The 21273-nt window shown below is 33.3% G+C and overlaps 2 protein-coding genes across 3 annotated transcripts; both read right to left on the bottom strand.

Moving 5' to 3' along the window:
- Window positions 1-799: 799 nt before the first annotated feature.
- Window positions 800-3766, bottom strand: LOC142542573 (root phototropism protein 3-like). 2 transcript variants are annotated; one of them, XM_075649284.1, is made up of 4 exons: window positions 3392-3766; window positions 3198-3267; window positions 1777-3096; window positions 800-1614 (listed from the first exon to the last, which is right to left on the bottom strand). In XM_075649284.1, the coding sequence occupies exons 1-4, from the start codon at window positions 3502-3504 to the stop codon at window positions 1075-1077; spliced, it is 2043 nt and encodes a 680-aa protein (XP_075505399.1). In that variant the 5' UTR covers window positions 3505-3766; the 3' UTR covers window positions 800-1074. The 2 variants fall into 2 exon arrangements, with proteins under 2 accessions (XP_075505399.1, XP_075505406.1); XM_075649291.1 differs by having other exon boundaries at window positions 3402-3766.
- A 9328-nt stretch (window positions 3767-13094) lies between these two features.
- Window positions 13095-14755, bottom strand: LOC142542566 (uncharacterized). Its single transcript, XM_075649270.1, has one exon. The coding sequence runs from the start codon at window positions 14534-14536 to the stop codon at window positions 13385-13387; it is 1152 nt and encodes a 383-aa protein (XP_075505385.1). The 5' UTR covers window positions 14537-14755; the 3' UTR covers window positions 13095-13384.
- Window positions 14756-21273: the final 6518 nt, after the last annotated feature.

Here is a 21273-nt window from a genome sequence, read left to right as displayed (position 1 = left end):
CGAGAGACATGTTTCCGGTGGGAACAAGCTATCGAAAAATTGATTATTTTTTTGTTTTCATTTGCGAGCACAGCTGAAGCTATTCTTGTTCGTAGGGACCTATAACGTGTGGGTTCTTTTCGTGTTCCAAAGTTTCATCATATATGCTACTTTTGAATGCACAAGTTGTGTCTCAATTCTCTGTAAACATTATTTGAAGTGGAATGTCTCATCGTGCTTCTTCTTTTTTCCACTTTCTCAGTTGGAACAACTGACTTTTTCCCATTTTTGCATGGCATTTGATAAAAGATCAAAGTGGCTATTTTCGGAACCTGGCAAAGGATATTTCTTTCAGTTATCACAACACAGATAGATATGCCTCCACTGATAAAGATACCGCATAGCATATCAATCATGTGCCTCCAGCAGTGCATTTGATTGAAGTCTAGACGTAGAATCTCACTAATTATATTTTGTGTCGATGGATATTTTTTCAATCTTTGGCCCACCAGATTCTTGCTTTCCTAGTAACATTTTGCATAAAGGTAACAACAGAACAAGAAAAATCGATTTGAGGTAGCGAAATTTTCATAACAAACTTGTTTCTACAATCTTGTGGGGTGGAGGATGGGTTGGTGGATTGGTGGTGGAGCGAAATTTCAATATCGAGCGTGAAATATGAGCGGTTTTTCTTTTACATAAGGATGCATAACTTATCATTGGGTCACCTGTTTTCCAGATGATAAAGGGAAATTTAGCCAATATGTATTGTAAGGGAGAGTTAGATATATATGACATTTGCAGCTGTTTCAGTGCTGTATAACGCATGATTACTTGAACAAATTAATCACTCCATGAACTGCAATGTCCGAGGCATGAAGTTTTCTGATTTCTATCTTACAGTATGTGAAACCATTTTATCAGTTACAGACAAATTAATCACTCTAAAACAGAGAGATTGAAAATAGGATGATACTACTCTCTGAAGTGTTTAAGATGGAACGACAAAATGAAACAGAGTGTTGAAAAGTAAGATGTTGTACTTCGTAAAGTGTCACTTATCTGTTTATCCCTTTGTTCACGACTTCTTGATCTTCAAGAAATTGAATTCCTCCACCTTCTAGGTGTCTTTTTAGTATGTTCCGCACTAGTCTCCTGAGAACCCAACTCGTTGATTTCGGTCATCTTAGTAAGCTTGCTCAGTTTTTTCCAACCCGAGGTCCACGTTGAAGCTTGCTTCGGTTTCGTCACCTTATCAAATTGTCTCTGCAATGTTTCCATGTTGTTTTGTAGTTCTAGATACTTCACCTTGACACTTTCCAGTTCAAACTTGAGGGTGTTTATGTCCTTTTTCGCGGTTGCCCACCCCTCTTGAAACGATTGAGGTGTTCCTTCAAGTAATGTTTTTCGGTTCTGTATCAACGGCTGGTAGTGGGTTTCACCCGTTTCTTTTAACGTGTTGTTGGCTATTGCATTGCTTATTTTTACCTGTTCAGAGAAGAGGACTTGCACCACCACTCTGATAGGGAGTCTCTCGTTCTGAGCAGCGTGCATACATGCATCAATAGAGAGCTTCTGGCAGTCCATGACACGGCAGAGCCTCTTCCTCTCGTGTTCGGTGAGAGATGGATGCGCCTGTCGATTTGAGACGTGATCAAATGTGTGAAATTCAAAAATTGTTTCTTGAATACATTATTAGATTGATATTTTAGAATACATTCCAGTTTCATTTTCACAACTTTATTTAATGTTAAATGAGAATAGAGCTTAATCTACTGTCGTTACTAGATCGATTACCTTAAGATAGGAATCAACAGCTCTGTATAATCCATCATCACAAGTTCTAGTGGATTCCGGCAAGGCTTCGGCCAGGACCTGGAATTTAGTCAATGAGAGGTTTCTGTCTCTTGAAACTTCTGTAAGATAGCTGTCAACAAGCCTTGCCACTCTCATTTTGGCATTAGAACTACTCCCCCTTTGAGCTCCATCGTGCATTTTTATTTCCGAAGATAACTGATGACTAGGACTCGTGCTCGAACTTTCCGACTGTTCTTGAACCAGAAAATGCTCCAAAAGCCTCTGGACTAGATCAACATCATACAATGTGTCATTCTTGTGGTAACAAGGAATTAGAAGATCTGCCAGTGTTGCCTGTTCGAACTGCATACCGACCCGTTTTTCCAATTCAGTGACCAATGCCGGAGCCACTTTCAACATATTAGCCATTCTCAAAAGCCTGAGCAGAAAGCTACAAGAAACACTATCTTTCTGCGGAGGGATGATACTTATAAGGCTTTCTACTATCATTCTCTGATCCTTTGTCTGAATTGCTGCAGGCAGATCCTCCTTCGTTCCCGCCACGATCATGTGAAGCCCTTCTTTCCAGTTGCTGCTACTGCCATTGCTGATACTACATATACTTCCCTCATCCATAGTTCCCCCGATCGCGGATCCCAAACCTGATCCCTCTTTAATCAGACAAGGTAGCCATTTAGTGGCATACTGCATGATTGAAGCTCCAATCATGTCATATCTCATACCTTTAACCTTGATCGCTGTAATAACTCGTACAAAATGATCGATCCTTAGAATCGAAACATCTTCAAACCACCAATCATGTGGCACCTGTATGTTCCTACTTGGGCTAGACTCTTTCGTCTCATTCCATCTCGGGCTGGAAACTGATCTTGGGGGTTTTCCTGTATACTGCCATTTTATACCTTTCGGATTAGCACAAGCTTTCCAGGCTATAGATTCGCTACATCTTCGTACAATTTGGAGATTTTCGGCCCACGGTGAGAGCTTCTCGCAGCTCTTTAAAACCACTATGGAATCCCTCCATGAGGATAACACCACATAGCTGAGAAAAGCTTCGGTTTTGAATATCAGATTGCCTTCTTCTAGGTCCTCTGTCATCTCCAAGTACTCCGCCGCACATCTAAGACCGGAAATATTCGTCGCTGTTAAATCAACAGCAATCCCATAGGAGAACTTTGCTGCCAATTCAAAAGCTTCAGGCCCTCCTGGTAGATCATCAATAACTATCTTATTCGATTGGCCATCACGCGACTCGTATATGATTCTGTTCATCTTTCCACTTCTTGAAAGAAGAGGGTGCTAGTGATGTACAAAGATCAGTAAATCAATCTTTCTGATGACAAACTAAAAATTTGTCTATTTAATAATGTGTAGTTAATGTTCATGAAGAATTCAACTACCTTGTGCAAATGGAAACTCACGTCTCCAATCTGAACTAAAAAATCACTTGGAATATCAGTTGCAACATACCTATATGGACACAAATACCACATTTTTAGTCCCTTAACTTCTAACATCACTTAAAAAAGGACAAAATCTAAGGCTTAAAACACACAAGAACAAGAAAATCGATCAAAAAAAGTTTGATACATACCAAGACTTGCCTCTTTGCTCAAAACCATCACTCTGAACTCCAGCCTTGCTGGTTGAAAGAACTCCATTTCCGTGACGTCCACCGCCTGCAGATTCAGTTTCTGAGTCCCACATGTTGTGAAGAACTTTTGATCAAGAAAACTCGGGGAGGAATCTTTTCAAGAAAATGGCCTCTAAGTCCGGAAACAGTGAGGAGAAAATAGATCAAAACTTTTAGAGGAACTGAAGTGATTACTAATTAAAGACGCAGAAATCACACATGGGGATTCTTGGAATTCTCTCTAATTATGTCTGTTTTCTCACTGATTTTGAATGTCTCTCACAGGCTGTGAAGTCATGGGCAGCTAACACTGTTTTTGGATCCTTTCATTAATAATGCTTTTTTAACTGTGAAAATTCAGAAACTACTGCCTTTCTGTTCAACTCCATTGGTTTCATCATTAATTCATCATTAACTGTTTGCTCCTGATTAAGTTAGTTTTTTAATCCCTCAAACAGTCAAAAGTAGTGTATATATATATTCACTATAATATTAACTTTCGTACTTAGAGTTGTCTCCATCATAAAGCATATCTTCTTCTTCTTCTTTTTTTAATATAGAACATCTATATTATATTAGCAAGAAGGGTTGATGAAAAAGCTCAAAGAAGCAAGTGACATTTTTATTCACTAATGGTGTATGAATCGGAACCACAGGGATGGAATTGTGGTGCTTACAGCTGATATACTCGATGCCGAGTTAAAGGAATTCGTCTTCTCACATGTTACTTTTTATATGTGTTTGAGATAAATAGGTAGATGTCTGTCTAACCCCAACAGTGACCCTATAGCTTTAGAAAAAAGCAAAGAATTGGAGAATGTAAATTAGTATAAGCTAGTTGAAAAATTTTATAGGCCAAAAATTAGTTTTTTTAAAAAAAAACATACACAAAATTTGAAAATATTTAATCTATTGGATGGATGTTTCTTGTAGCCAAGAGTAAGTAAGCCATCCCTGTTTCTAGTGATTATGAAAGGGAGGACCACTTTTTACTTTTTGGTCAATTCTTTGGGAAATTTGTGATGTAACTAAGGATCCATTGTGTTGGTAAAAGGTCGAATCAAGATCAAGTGGCAGAAATTGTGAGAGTATATTTGTCTAAGTTTGCTTGTTGCATTTTTGGGGTTTGTAGCACTATAATGTTTTAAAAATTGTCCTTTTGGTTATCTTTTCAAGTGAAGCAGTCAAAATATAAATATAATACACACAAAACAAAGTTATCACATCTTGTTTGGGATTAAATGTAATCGGTTGATTTGCATAGAAGTTGTTTGGACATGGCCAAATGGCAAAGATGCATTTAATGGAGTTACATGCAAATTGATATTAAAATATTTACCTAAACTTTGAACTAAAATAAATTTTTTATGTCTGCTTTAAATTTTAGAATCGATCCAAAACGAGATCAACTAAAACAGGGTTGAACTCAAAAATAGTTTGGAGATCCAATTTGATGTATAAAATCAAATAGTGTGCATTTAAATTAGCACACAAGATGACAATATTTATCTTTTTAAAAGTAATAGAGAATTAAAAAATAAAAGAGATTTAATTAGATTCAATGATAATTTTTTATTTATCATGCAAAAAATGAATATGATTGTAACCTTTAAGTATACACTGAACATTTTCCAAAATCAAATTATATAAAACTCAGGCTCACAAACTTCATCTTCTTGGTAAACGCTGTGGTTCCAATCTATTTCAATTGAGGTTTACTCTTTCAAAATTTAGATGTAAAAAAATATTAGTGTGCACCCTGCAGTTATATATATCAAGAAAATAGATCATCAAATTACTTACATGTCATCGAAATTTGGTGACGTGACGCAAAACATCACTGGTGTATCAATGGTCACATCAACGCTTGAGAAAAAGGAGCTAAAACAGGAAAACTTGCACAACGATTTTGGCAATTCCCCTAAAGCTCATAAAAGTTCAGTGATGACGCTAAAGGTTTATAGCTTTAATTTCCCTCACTCTTCGTGCTCTTCCAAGAACGTAACATCCTTCCAAAAACACAAATATACTGGAAACAACCACCTGCTGGTAGTGTTCTTAAAGTGAATGTCGATGCAGCGGTGATTAAATCAAAGAGTTACTTCGGGGGAGGGGGGAAGATATATAGTAGGACGTAACATCAATAGCCATTTGATTTTCGCCAAAGGACTGTGCATTCATGGAAATCTTTCTCCCCATTTGGCTGAATTTATAGATTTTGAGGAAGGGTTTAAAAGGGCTGTCAACTTGGGATGTTCCAATCTGATTATTGAAACAGATGCATTGCAAGTAGTTAAAGCCATAAGTGATAAAGCTCTGTTCCCTTTGGATGGGCAACTAGTTGAACATATCTGCAAGCTCAGTTCCAGAATTCAAAATTTCGATCGATAATTCTTCATTGTTTAAGAAATGCAAACCAGATGACGAATAAATTAGCTCGGCATAGTTATAGAAATTGTAGACGTTTTGCATTCTCGCATGTTCATCGCCTTGTTTGTACACAAGAATATGTTTGAATCTCTAATTAAATGGTTTCTTTTTATTAAAAATAATAATAATAATCCTAGACCAGTTCCCACCATACTTTCCCATCCAATCCCAGTATGTATAACCAATATTGCATGTCAGTATTTTGAGATTGCTTCCACGTGAATGCCATGCAACAAAATGTAAAAGAAAATATAACTTTTTGTCTTGGTCTTTAATAATGTTTAGTAAAAGATCAGATTTCGTGGTGGATGGGACATATATTTATGAATGGGACAGATATATAATTATAATTATATTTTCCACATTTTGTTCAAATTGGTTCAAATTTGATCTTATTTTAATGAATTAATTTTTCACATTTTGTTCCAGAATTTTTGGGATTGTTGAAATAGCGCGAGACATATCAAGCATTTTAGCAAAGAAAGAATAAAAATCAGTTAATTACATTAAGATCAAATTTTTTTTTAATAATTATAGGTACAAAATAATTGTAAATTGATAAATATTTGAAGCAAGTAGATAATTATTATTATGTATTGTGTTTAGTATGAAAATAAAATTTTGTATTTCACGTAATGACCAAGATGTCCTTATCATATATTAATTAATTAATATTCTTGAACCAAGTGAATAAATAATTAAATATTAATAAAAGCAATTTACATGTAAATTAAGTTAAAATGTATTAAATAAATTATAAAATATAAATTAATCAATAAAAAATAAATTAGAAAATATAAAATTATTTAAGTTTATTGTTATTCATGGATGTCTGGATACATTTAAGAACAAATAAAAATATAAAATATAGTCATGAAGAGATGTATAGGGAAATTGATGGAAAAAAGATGAACTGTCACATCAACAAGGCCAAACAGATAATTAAACAAATAGAGAAATCATAGATCTTAAAAATAAAATCAAACGCCGGATGAGTTAGGATAATTTTAACAAATCTTTTGTCTATATGTTGGATTTGGTTGATTGAGTTTGAGATTGATTTTTTTAAAATAAAAAAAAATGGATGAGATTGAGAATATGATTAAATTATGAATTTTTATTTTTTTTACCTTTTTCCCATGATAAATAAAAAAAATATTATTTTTTTTTACTATTTTACAAAAAAAAATTCTCTATGTGAAAATTATTTATTTAGAAGATAAAACTCATATTTAATAAAATTATTCAAGATATTAGTTTCTGTATATCTAAACTGATGCTCTGGCCATTGGCGTGTGTTTGGATAGAAAAATGTATGGTTAGAATGATTGAGACATGAGCATCGCTGTCTTCATTAATCGTCACTTTAACTTATTGCTTTTTTTTTAAACTCAAATCCACACTAAATATTTAAAATATTTATTTTAATTAATCTCTTAATTTGATTATATTTTACTTGTTTTTAAGGGTTAATTTATAAAAATGTATTTCGAACTAATTAGGTATCAGACATTATTTAAAAACAAACTTCAATTTATTTTACCTTCGGTGCGAAATTCCAATTTACAGCGACGAATTAAGTAAGCCGCTAAACTAATTAAATAATATTCAATGGTAGTTTATTGATAAATTTTACAAATAAAAAAATGCAGACATTCGAATGACTTTTTAGTGTCTCATGAAACATCAAAAAAAAAAATTATTGTTTCTTATGAAAAAGAAAATTATTTTAATAATATTTTATGGTTTATCTAATTATGACATTTATTTTATATATATACTCATGTTACATGCATAGACAAAGTCCTTTAAAATACTAAATGTATCATGAGGTCTGCATCGCACATAAGATCATGAAACTCATTAGCAAGTGTATGTACTATATATTCTAAACAGGTTCTTAGTCGAATCGACCGCCTAAAATAAGGAAAAAGATCGCTTGATCTTGAGACTAAAATATGTTATGTAAACATCATGTTTCATTAGTAAGGACGTGAAGATGTCCATTCATACAGATGAATGATTATTTGATGATGCATTGAACAACCCTCCCTCGAACTGTCCAAGTGGTTATCACTTATCGAGTGAAATAGTATTCGGTTATGGTTCTATACCATAAATCCCCTGACCAATGACAACGTAGAGGCTCTACATACTACCATGCACTTTGATCCATTTACTGACTCCATTGAGGGTCGTCAAATGACGAGGTTGGATGTAGTTTTGAAATACGTACGAGCAAATGCATTGTAGTCAGATATTCAATGTTTACCTACGAGTGAAGATATCCTAAGTAATCTAATTAGTTAATACTGCAAGGATTCTCTAACCAGAGCAAGACATGTGCTTTAAGCAAAGGTGTTTTCCTAGTTACACATAACGTGTTACTATTATCACTCAAAGATACATCACATCGTTATCGATTTCAAATGAAACCCTCGATATATCAGTAGTTACAAATTTGATCGTGATATATGAGTTGAAAGGATCGTACTGTATTCTAACCATAACTTAAGGTTCTTACAGACACTATCAACGATACCTAGGAGATCATGAGGCGATGCTACTAGACGTTCTAACAATGATCCAATGGGTGCAATCAGACTTGAGTTCTGACATTCTTGATCAAGGGGTTGATGAAAAGAATGATGTTAATTAGGGTAAGCCCGAATAAGAATAAATATTATTCTGAATCACAAGAAGCTGTGAACCTACGAATAGCTATATCCCTAAACCATTGAGGGTCACACAAGTATCGGATTATGTGTTTCAGTTGAGATAGTCAAGTCCAAGGTGTTGAATTTGACGATTCTAGTTTGATAGAGATTAAATATATTGCTTATAAAGGAGTTTATAAGTTGATTCTATATATTGAAAGTTGTGAAAGTTAGTTTAACTGCTAATTAAGTGATAGACCTGAACCGTCTGTTTTGGTAAAAGAGTTCACAAAACTGGCCGCTGTCAAAAATGGATCATTGAAAATTTTGGTTTTCCAAATTTTCAATTTTCATTATATGAACGAGATTTATACCATCGGTACATCGGCGTTGTCTGAGTCGATCAGGGTTATAATGAGTTCACAATTATTTACATAGTAAATTTAGAATCTACTAATTAAATAATAAGTGGTGACTACTATATGTATATTATTCTATTCTTTCGGATAGGCCCTGAAAGGAGAAGGAAGGATGGAATGCCAACAGGCGTCTATTATTGAATTGATCCGATAGTACCCATTTTGGAACGTCCAGTGCCAAAGTCACTGAATGGGTAAGTCGCCATGAGTCTAGAATTGATTAATTGATTAACAATTCATTAATAAATTAAATAATGATTATTTAATTTACATATATGTGTATATGATATTTAGATGTATTAATATAAATATATATAAAACATGAGAATTTTAATTAATAAAAATAAGGAATCCCGATGGGAGTATGATTATGAATTCTAATAGAAAAAAGACTCCTGATGCGATCACGAATCAAACTTTATAAATATTTCATTGAATTTTTGCACACAAATTTTGTCCACCAAAATTTTCTCCTCTACTCCATCCTCTCAAAGTTTCAGCCATTATATTTTCACAAAAGCTTTCGGCCACCCCCTTTCCCTTCCAATGTGCATCCCCGTCGCCGGCATATTATGAAATTGTTGCGATCTAGTCTCAATGCAAATTCATGTAAGATTTCTGGTGCAATCTACACGAGAATTCAGTCTCTGATCATGGACCTGATTATACTATCAAAAAGAGAGAGATTCGTTCGAAGAGATTTACAAAAAATGCTACATCCGCTTAAAAATCGGAATAGTCAGATCCGACGCTAAATACGCAAAGGTAAACAATTATAAACACTCTATGAATGTTATAAGTCATACCACGCCCAAAGAATGTTTCGAACGTCGAAACTAAAATTTTTAAACTTCCGCTGTGCTTTAGGTGCGAGAAAACGACACTTCAACATCTATATTGTACGCATAGTGTGCCAAAAAACGTTGGTAAATTTTTAGCATTTCATGTTAAATTTACCAATGTTTGGATGCGGTCTCATTTTATAAAATTGTACTAATTTATTTGGTTAAATATGATGAAATAGTTATTTGATCTTCCTCAAAAAAAAATATTATTATATCCATAGGGAAAAAAATGTTCATTCGATTGTTGAAAAATTATTCATTGTCATGTCAGATCTTTAATTCTTTAGTTTCAAAAATTGTTTGATTATTTAATTTTTTTATATAATATGTGTTGGGCCCAAATATTAAAGAGGTATGAAAAGATCCTTAATTATATATAAGAGGCCCACAATTGATCGGAAGATAATTATTGACAGGGCCCAATATATTTTCCTACTTGAAAATTTGATTATATCAATTGACCAAATCAATTATTTGGATGCTTATCTAGTAGTGGTAAAAGTTTGATGTGATACTCTATTGATCTTTAAATGTAATAAAAATAAGGAATGTGCACAGCTAAAAAATAAATACAAAAATGAATGTACATTTTTTAAAAAAAAAATTTCAAAAAAGAATTCAAATAATTTATTTTAATTTTGAGCCAAATAGATATAATCGATTTAAAATTAAAAACCGCGTTTATTATGATTGACCAACAAGCTCAACATACTATTGTCCATTATTTTAGTTTATCAATATGTAAAATTCATGTTAGCACAACTCATTCATTCCATATGAAAATTATCAAAAATTGATCATGTAAATTGACATTCTTGAGCTTTTGGTCCAATAAGTCGTCAAGGTCTAGCACAATAACTGTGTTTTTTTTACACTTTCGCTCTTTATTTTGCCTTTTTTTTTTTGTGTGTTTTTAGTCTTTTTCTTCAATGGAATATTGACATAACACTAGATCAATCGGCAATGGCGGAGCCAGAAATATGTTTTTGTCCGAGCTAGAATTTTAAACTTTAGAATCTTTTAATTATTTTAAATTGATCTACCCGGGTTAATATCACATTATTTTAAAATTATACAAAATTTACATACCAATTTTTTTAAAAAAAATTGGTAGCCCAAGTACAAGAGCACGTAGCTCCGCCCCTGCCAGTCGGTATAACCAATTTAATTTTGCAAGCTAGCTAGTTTGGCATATGCCAAAAAACAAAATTTGTGAATGGTAAGTCCACCAAATTGCGAAGGAAAAAGAAAGAATATCATGTCCCGGCCCAGAACCATGCAAGTGTCATTTGCACATTCAAGGGCGAATTTAATAGTGTTATTAATACATAGGAATTTTTTTCTCAAGTACATAATTTTTGGGCCCTCTAGAATTAAATGCATAAGTAGCTTTGGTGATGAGATCTTTCTTCTTTTTATACTCACACTAATTAGAAAACCCCTATGAAAGGGGAACTACCACAGAGACTAGGGACGTCTACGTTTTTCCTTCTTAGTTATCCAATTTTTACATCAATCATTATCTTGGATTTTTCGTTTAATTAGATAATTTTATCTGATACTTAATTGAATATTTATTTATCTTTTAATGAACTTTTAGCTTTCCTCTTTTGGTTTTAGAGCATTCGTATCCGTGATCATTAATCATTATATTAACACTTTTTTATTATTAATACACACTCACATTCATTTAATATCAACCTTCATTATTTATGGGTCACATTGTCCACTTATTCATTTTTTTATTTATTTTACAATAAATATTATTGAAAATAAATAGTATTATTGTTTTAAAAATAACTTAATATCAATATTGATTAAAATATTATTAAAAAAATGAAAAACCGTTGGACTCTTTGATATCATTCTTTTAACTTATAAATTAGAATTATTTAAAACATAATATTATTTGATTTATAATTATATATATATATAGTCAAAAGAGCCGTTTGGATTTTTTTTAAAAAAAAATAAATGTGAATTAATGAGATTAATTATGATGAATTTTTTTGCTAAAATGGTAGTCAAGATTAATAATCTACATACTCATATTGGTGTGTGAATATTAATTGGTGTTAATAATTCTCCATTAATGCACCAATGTGGGTGCTCTTATACTTAATATTAATTTGAGTAGATCTTATTTGAGACGATCTCATTGATCTATATCCATGTGACAAATTGACATATTATATACCTCTAGTGAAAAGTAATACTTTTGATATAAAAATAATATTATTTCATGGATCGAATCAGGTAAGATCGGAGATTCAGGTCACAAAATTAACTTGTGAGAAGTTCTCATATGAGTTTTTGTGTATTTGAGTATTTTATTTATTTTTAAAGTATTTTATTATTGTTATTGAAAGTTACATACAACGATAATAATAATTTGTCACTTAGCATACGGTACCCAGACCTAAAATTCTAGATTTGGCCCTATGAACATTGATCACATGTAATTACCAGTCCATATCCTTCTTCGCACTACTAAAATATTTGATCCAACTTCGAAATGAAGAGTTATTGTAATTTTGCTAAAAAAAAATGTGAAAATTCGGAGGGTAAAATTATTGTTTGGGCAAAGTAGTAATAGCATTTCTTTTTTTGGGGGGCCTTCCAACCTAGGCCTGAGGGGGTGGCCTCACTTGCCTTTCCCAGGTATGGGACTTCTGGGACTGTATGTAACCCTAATGTAAAATAAGATTTTATATTTGCAATGAAATAAATATTTCAGCATAAAAAATAATAGTTTTTTACTCAAATTATTATATACTACACATTATATTTTTGACATGAAAATGATATTTTCGACTCAAATATATATATTAAATAACGTAATAAAAAATGGCATATTTCACAGGTTAATAAAAAAACACGGGCACCCGATGATGTTGAAACTTGAGACAAGTCTCGTAATTTTGTGTGTGATACTCTGAATTTCGTTACTGTTCCAGTCACTTTATATCTAGGCCTGCTGAGATAAGAAGCGCTATAGTTCTTAAGCAGACGAAGATTACCAAGAATGTAACTATTTGTAGGGATCTTATAGTTTGCCTAACTGCGGGTCTTCAGATGATCTTTTGAACTACATCTGGAAAAATCGTCGCCACTTGAATGATGATCGATGCCGGATTATTGTTCGTAGTCGACTCGATACCAAAATTTTACGCTACTCTTGTAATGTTACCTGTATGTGCTTTTCTCATCGAAAATGTCTTGTCGTGGTCCTCCTCCTCTGTTCGCTTCGTTTTTTTTCATTTTTACAATAGTAAGGCCAATCGGCGTAGTTTTTATTTAAAAAAAATAAGAAGAATAAACGAACAGTTTGAAGAGACAAACAAACTGCTATTGCTTGGAAGTGGAGAATGAATATCAACACTTTAATGAAGACAATCCCAAGATTTTTAGTTCAATTTACTTTCTGATTATCATTTATCAATTATCATACACACTTGACAATAATCAAAATTTTGGGAGGCCTATCCTTTGATCTGTCTTCCCAATTTCTATACATATTATGATAATTATTGTATGCAAAAAAATCTCATCTTGCTGAGACTTCTTAAAACATCAGATATTGAATGAATCCAACCCGAAAATTCATCGAGGAATCGCTGAATCCCGGGTTCCGCAGGCGTATCTTGACAGAAACAATCTCGCACTACATGAAATTGATCTTGTTACAGAGGACGAGCCTGTCAAAAATATCTGATTGGGTCCTTCTCGTCTCGCAACCATCCCGATATCAGATTCTTTCGTTTCAACCGATTCTTGAGCCGAATATCTGATAGATTGCGCCGGAAAGGTAATGGAGATTGCATCACTGATCATTAACGAATCCATCGAAACTGATCTTCTTCTTGGTTGAATCTCCTCTAAGCCGCCATTGGCATCATCTAGCTTCAATCCAATCACATCCCGCGATTCATTCTCTTCCCCAATCCCTATCCGCGACTCATCAGAGGCTTGATCCTCTGATCTCCTCCCAACTCCCCTACTACTCTCCGAACCTCCAGCCCGGTTAGTTCCCTCCGCCGTGCCGGAATTCTGAACAACCAGCTCCTCTGATGGTAGCATGGCTGTGTTGTTCACGATTCCGGCCCGGCAAACGGGACAATTAGTGTGCGAATTCAGCCAAGTATCGATACAAGGAATATGAAAAGCATGACTACACTTAGGCAACAATCTAAGAGTCTCATCTTCTTGAAACTCATTCAGACAAACGGCACAATCCGTGCCTTCCACAAGGCCATCCCCTTTCTTATACTTTACAATCGCGATTTTGCTTATAACAGATGGCTCCAGACCCACGGTCCTGATATACCACAAATAATGATCCACCACGGGCCCCTGTTCCGCATCGAGAAAATCATTCGGGACCAACTCTTCTTCCCCCCGCCGCGGTGGTTCTCTTCTCCTTCTCAAGCTGTACCAGTTCAGATTAAAGAACTTGTAGATGGTGTAGCAAGAGAAGAGAAAGAAACTGGTGACCAAGATAGCCAAGGCGATGACAAGAATAAGAGAGATCTTGGATGTATGTTCACTAGAACCACCGACGAATTCCGGCGGCGGCGGCGGCGGCGGCGGAAATAGAAATTTTACATCAATACAATTGGAGATGCATAAATCTACACATTTGGGTGGGCATATTCCAGACGGGTTTGTTGTGGGATCACAGAATGGCGCGCAGAATAGGGCTGTTGCTTCAGAAACATCGGATTCATCAAGCAATTTTCTGAGGTTAAATGCCATGAGAGGTTAGGTGGTGTGAAACCAGAAAATCATTTGGGGTTGGTTTTTGTGTGGGATTGGCCGAATCTTGACGATAACGGAGAGGGTTGTGGAGTCGATCTACGTCGTTGACTTTTTCTGTCGTATTTAGTTCTCGGCGGCTGACGTTGTTGGGCTTGGGTTGGATGAGCGATTTCCGGGCCAGCCCGACTTGATAAATTCTTTTGGTTTTAGGAGTAAGGTTTCGTTGGATATAAATAAACAATCAACTGTTTGGCTAAAATTGTTGGAGATAACTTATAGTAATATTTTATAAGAATAAGATATTAAGTTTGAAAATATTAAAATGTTTGGTATTAATTTATGGGGATATTTTTATTCTATTAAAATTTAAAAATAAGTTATGGTTACCCAAATGTTAAGATTATTTTTTAAAAAAATAACATTACCAAATATTCTTTAAGAATGTACAAAATTCAACTAAACATCTTATAAGATTGTTAAAAAAATCATTTATTATTTGTACTCTAATTTTGTTAATCAAATCCCATTTTATGTATAGAATTTATTTATAAATTAGACTACGATTAATAAGAATTGAAATATAAATAACATTACTCTAAAATGTCATATCCAATTATTTAAGCTAACAATCAATCGCTAATGGTATTTTTTTATTATTTTTATCATATCAAATCAAACTAAATAATTATTACTCCATTAATAACCATTTATTATTTATACTCCAAACAAACGCAACCGATAAATACAACAATCAATTAACCAACTGTTTGGTGTAGTTTAACTGGAAAAAAAAAATGAAGAAAAGGCTCGTTTTCAATTGTTTTCTCTTCTGCATCTTTGTATTCTGTTCCTGTATAATTATAGTTTTTTATAAAAGAAAAAAATATATTTGTTGTATGATTGACCTTTGTTTAATTAACTATGTATTTTTACTCTATATTGAATTGTTGTTGATTTTTTTTTTTTTGAAAAAAAATTGTTATTTGAAAATGTATAAATATAAATAGTATGTCTCGTGTGAGTTGAGTTGATCAAGTTTATATCTTCATCAAAAAGTAATAATTTTGACTAAAAAATTAATATTTTTTCATAAAATTATTCCGTGAGACGGTTTGATAGAAGTTTTTGTGAAATATAAAATTGGAGAATTTTAAAATTGAGATGGAGCAATTTTGGGGACAATCTTGGATAATATTTGGGCTATGCTTTGAGTGTGGCACACATAATTTTAGTTGAAGTGTGGGCTTAAGTATTTAATAGTGGTTGGTGTTTGTTGAGAAATTTAATAGAATGAACTTGGTCAGAAAAATTAAAATTAGATCATGTTTCTACGTTATTCTAAATTGGCTTCTTACAAGAAGTTTTGTGTTTTGAAATATGACATTTTCATATATATATATATGTCCTGTGTAGAACAGGAGCGCTAGTTGCTTTGATAAAAGTTATATACTGTGGTAACGATGCAATTCAAATATTTTAAATCGTATAGTAGTTCAAGTATTATGTTCGATTGGTCTACTCAGCAGAGACAATTAAATTGCACACAACAATTTTCCTTCAAATATTTGTACTCCTTGCTTTCAATTAAATCGAACTTTTGACATTGGCTCTAATACCAATTGTAGGAACAAACATTTGTCGTTTTACTAAAAGTTACAGGTGACGGTAACGGTACAACTCAAATCTTTAAAATGGTATAGTAGTTCAAGCACCACGTTCGATTGTTTTACCCAGCAGAGACAATTATTGCATATCACATCGGAAATCGATACCATTAAAAGGGTTTGATATTAAATTTATTGAGTACAGTTTATAAGCTTTAATTGTGAAGAAATTGTAAGATTTATTTTAATAATAAGGTGTTAAAATGTTTAAATAAAACAAGATATAAGATAATAAAATGGAAGGTGTTGATATTTTTGATATCATAATATCTGTCGATTATAATTATAATTACCAAAACAGATATCATATATTATATATTGTGGGTTGACAAATTTTAATACGTTGTGATAAATTTTCTTTAGAAACTTTTGGATATTCAACACTGTTCCATTTTTTTAAGGATTTTTAAAAAAAATTTATATGTTTGATATTAATTTTTTTTTCATATGTCGAATGCCCTTTTAACGTACAAGAATCACTCTATTGCTAGGGACAAAATATAAGCACGGTTTGAACCGAAAAATGATTTGTGTTAAAATTTAAAATGGTCCTAATATTTTTTTCCCTTTTGCGGAAAAAAGTAGTCATGTATTTTTTAAAACTAGTTGGTTTGTGTTTGAAACTTGAGATGATGATTTTTTAACTCGGCATAAATTTATGAAAATATCATATATGCAAAAACAAAATCATCATTTTTTTAAACGATCAAACAAAACATATTATTATTAAAAACGATAAGAATATATCAGAGATGAGAACCAAAATAGTATCCAAAGCTCTCAAACGCTCTACGTCTAAATCTTTTCAAATAACTTTGAGTAATGATATATCATTTAGTTGAAAGGGAACTTTCCATCTCTATTTCTATGTCAAAATATTTTTATTGAATAGATTTAAAGTTTAATGAATGAAAATTAAGCTAAGAAGTTTATAAAGCTCGAAAATTATTGTTCCATGGACTAGGGAAGGCCCCTCAGCGCCCCAAAAGCGTCCTGGAACGATCCAGGCCTCAAGGAGGCGCTTAGGCACCTCTCGGTCACGCCTAAGTGTCTGACGACGATGTTTAACAATAGTTGCAAGTTTTCATGGATCTTTGTCTCCAAAAAATGTAATTTTTCATATTTTAGAAATTGGTGACTTAAATATCTATCCATCTGAATGAACTAACATATTTTAGAGACAATGTAACATCATATTTGAAAAGATCAAACAAAAAAATCATTTGCATTCATATTGAACGTTTTCTTTCTTCTCAAAATGAAGTATTTTGTTTAAAGAAATCGTGATTTATAGTGTTACTATCACAAGTTGAAAATCATTTTATCTTGAGAGATGATTTCCATATATCATGAACACCATGTGTAATACCCAATTTTAAAAAAAATTAAAAAAAGTTATTGTTCATGAGTTACTATTCAAGTGCTACAACGCTAGAATGGTAGCTCCTAGGCGCTAGAGCTGCGGCAATTGTGGCGCTGCAGCGCTAGAAAGCAGCGCTGAGGCGCTACATATGCGAAAAATCAATATGTAAGCCCACTTTCACCTCCACCAATCATTTTCCTCCTCCTTCACGCAAATCCTCATCCATCTCCTCTCCATTATCGAATTTTTTTCCTCATTTTATGAGAGATTTGCCAAATAAAATTATGAGATGAAGGTATTTTTTGATCCTCTCATCATGGGCTTTAAGATGATGTAAATATTTCCCATTTTATTCAAGTTTGGAAATGGGGTTGAAACTTGAAGGATCGTTTGCTCAGCATCTTTGGGATGCTTCAAACAAAATATTCTCCAATGAGCTGCAATAGCTCGTGTTCTAAGAATATTAACACTGATGAATTAAATCGAGTTTGGTTTTAAAAATAAGCGGAAGAAACTCGAAGTAATCCTTCGTGAAGAGTACTGATATATTTAGAAAACATTTTAACTTATGTAAACTGACTAACTGAAATAAGACATATTAGTTTTTGCATTCTTCAGTTCAGTTACGGTGATAACTGAACTGACGAATACTCCAACTTATCAAAACAGTTTGAAAACAATTGTTAATCAGTTAAATACACAAGATATGTTTATGGATGTTCGGAGACTTCAACTGCTCCTACGTCACCCCTTCTATCTCCACAGATAGGATCCACTAGAAGACTTTGATTTATACAACTACTTGTACAAACCCACTCAGCTAGAACTTACACTACTGTCCTAAACTGAATTCCTAGCTACGACTGAAGGCAGCACCTTCCAGCCAACACTTCTTTAACGTCTATGTGTCAAAGACTACATACACAAGTTTAATGTCTTTGTGCAAGACTATTTTTGAATGGATTAGAGAGTGTTTGTGTGTGTGAGAACTGAACGAGGATGTTCTCACACACTGAGGGAAATATGCTTCTACTCTAAGCTGATATATCTGTGAAGAGTTCCCTCGACTGGGCTGGATGCTTCTCTCTTTAAGCTGATATGACTTTGAAGTGTGCCCTTTCTTTTCTCTCTTGTGTTGTGTGTCTATCGAGTGTTCACTGATCTTCTCTTTAAATAGGCGGAAAAACTGATCGTACAGTAAGACTCATTGGTTGTATCCGTTGCATCTTGAATTTGTTTCTTGGACTTTGTGTCTCGACTTTTCGACTGCCCTTCTGAAACGTTTTGTCTTTAATGCACTGATGCAATGTCCATTATTATCCTTTGACTGGATAATGGCTTTGTACCTTCACGTACAGCTGAATTCCACTTGAGAGAGTTTTGTCTTCATCCATAACTGAAGGATTCTAACTGATGCTTCGAACTGGTCAGTTGAACTGATCTTTCAGTTGGGCTGGTGAAATCAGTTGACTCGTCAGTAGAACTGATTTCATACTTGTTCAGTTGGACTGATCAATTGGGTTTCTTTATCAGTTGAACACTCCTTCGGCTGGCCAGGCTTCTTAGGTTTTCCTGTTGCATTACCTATCAACTGGACAATCAGCTGGACTGCTCAATTGACGTAATCAGTTAGATTGCTTCATTTTGTGCGATCAGTTGGGTCTTTAGTTTTGCGATGTAAACATCTCGTAAGTGATCCTAGATGCTGCACACTAAGGTAGATCATTAGTAACATAATTAACAGATTTTGTTATCACCAAAATCAAGATTGCGAACTTGAAAAGTTCCAACAAAACTTATAATTGATATTTGAAATATTAAGATGTTGAAGATGTTGTATTTGAGTTAGTTTGAATTTAAAAAGAATATGAGAATGGTTTTTTGTTTATGTGCAAAGAACAGTTTTTACACTTTTTGTATTTCGTGTATATGAGACATTTGTATTTGGATTTTGGAATTAAGGTCTTCATCAAACTTGTAGATCATCGAGTTAGCTTCGATTTGGTTCTTGAATCACTCAATTCCTGGAATAATTGAAAGAGATATGTGATTTTTACTAAAACCGGTATGGAATTCCGAGTTAGTGCAGATTTGTGTACATGCCTTCTGCTTATTCGAATTCTGGGATTTATTGGTTGGGATTCTAGATTTGATGTTCAAATGAAAGTTATAGAACATTTTCTTGTCTTCTAAATGATACCAAATTGGCTTGATTTCATTGGATATTGAGGAAGTTATGCACAAAATACTAAAATGTGCCAGAAATCTATTGACGTAGAATTCGTGGGAATTATGTTGAATGTTTCAGATTACAAACGACTGGGTAAATGATTTTATTCGACAAAACTTTGTGAGAAATAATTGTTGGGCTTTGAGTTTTCTTGCATATCCAATTTGTGGGTCTTGATTCGAAGAAATATTGAATTAATTATGAATTTTGTACAGAAACTGCTTTGTTTTGATAAATGATCCGAGTTCTTGACTTATAATAGACTTCAAGGGTTCAAGACTTCTCAACTACACCTTTCGATCTCATTTTTGTAATATTTGAAAGTTATGTTATGATCGGTAACATATGAGGTATAAATATCATTTTTGTTTTAAATTAAAAACTCTATGACTCGATGAATTAATTGTGATTTGATGATGATTGTTGTCTTGAGATGAGTTTATTGTGATATTGAGATGATGATATTGATTTGCATCATTACATTGCATATTGAGCTACTTTTCGATTCGGATTTTGATATGGCGGAAGTCGCCTTGATTTATTGAATTGTTGGACGTATGAGGCTATAGTTGAGTTGGCATAGTGTATGCGGAGGTCGCTGTTATAGCCTGAACAGTCTTTATAGATGCACCATAGTCCTGGGATTGTAGAACACAGCACCCCACTTCGAGCGGATGGGTCGGTGGATGTTGCTGGGGGATTCTCTTCTCTTGAGTACCATATGACCAGATGATTCACTTGATCTTGAGATTTATTGATAGTACATAGCTTCTGATCATGCATTGCATTATTGTGCATCTTTATAGATTTTATATGAATTAGTTGTCATTTTAATTCTCATATATTATTGATTGTATCATACTAGGTTTATACTCACGGGCACGTCAGATACCTCTTGTTTTCATGTGCTTGACGGTAGGTGAGGCAAGGCTTGGGATTCCAGAGTCTAGCTCCAGGCGAGGAGATACGAGTTAGAGTGGAATTCTCGGATCTTAGGAGTTATTTGATGATATTTGGATTACTTTGGCTCACTAATTTATTTTTGGCATGTTAAAACTTATATTTCAAATATTTGAGACCTTTAAATTATTTTGATGATGTTTATGTTGGTTTGTGAACCACAGATTATGTATCATACTCAATCGTTTAGTTTGTTACATTTATAATTATTAGTATTAGATGTCGGACCCGGGTCCCCACACCATCTGTGGTGTAAATTCATCTTAAGGACAAATAGTTCTCTCTTACTTAAACTTCAAATTTACTAACATATTTTCTTGAGTCTTGTTATCATATGGTTGCTGATCCCGTGAAGGTGTTTTGAGAAATCTCCACCAATAATCTTAAGACAAATTTTGTGTTATTCTTTTTTTTTTGTTGACTATGAACATGAACAACTTCAAATTATGAAGTCTCGTGAAAATACGACGATTTGTGAATCGCTAAATTTTAAATACTAGGATTTGAAATTTCTCAT

Source organism: Primulina tabacum, chromosome 1 (assembly GCF_025594145.1).
Source record: "Primulina tabacum isolate GXHZ01 chromosome 1, ASM2559414v2, whole genome shotgun sequence".
NCBI lineage: Eukaryota > Viridiplantae > Streptophyta > Magnoliopsida > Lamiales > Gesneriaceae > Primulina > Primulina tabacum.
This window is presented reverse-complemented; position numbering and strand designations above follow the sequence as displayed.

What these genes read in the sequence shown, in the direction of transcription:
- LOC142542566 (XM_075649270.1), bottom strand. Translation starts at nt 14,536, where the DNA reads ATGGCATTTAACCTCAGAAAATTGCTTGATGAATCCGATGTTTCTGAA.
- LOC142542573 (XM_075649284.1), bottom strand. Translation starts at nt 3,504, where the DNA reads ATGTGGGACTCAGAAACTGAATCTGCAGGCGGTGGACGTCACGGAAAT. An exon ending in TGAGTTTCCATTTGCACAAG is followed by an intron (nt 3,097 to 3,197) that starts GTAGTTGAATTC and finishes GTACATCACTAG; the next exon opens with CACCCTCTTCTTTCAAGAAG. An exon ending in CTGTTGATTCCTATCTTAAG is followed by an intron (nt 1,615 to 1,776) that starts GTAATCGATCTA and finishes TCAAATCGACAG; the next exon opens with GCGCATCCATCTCTCACCGA.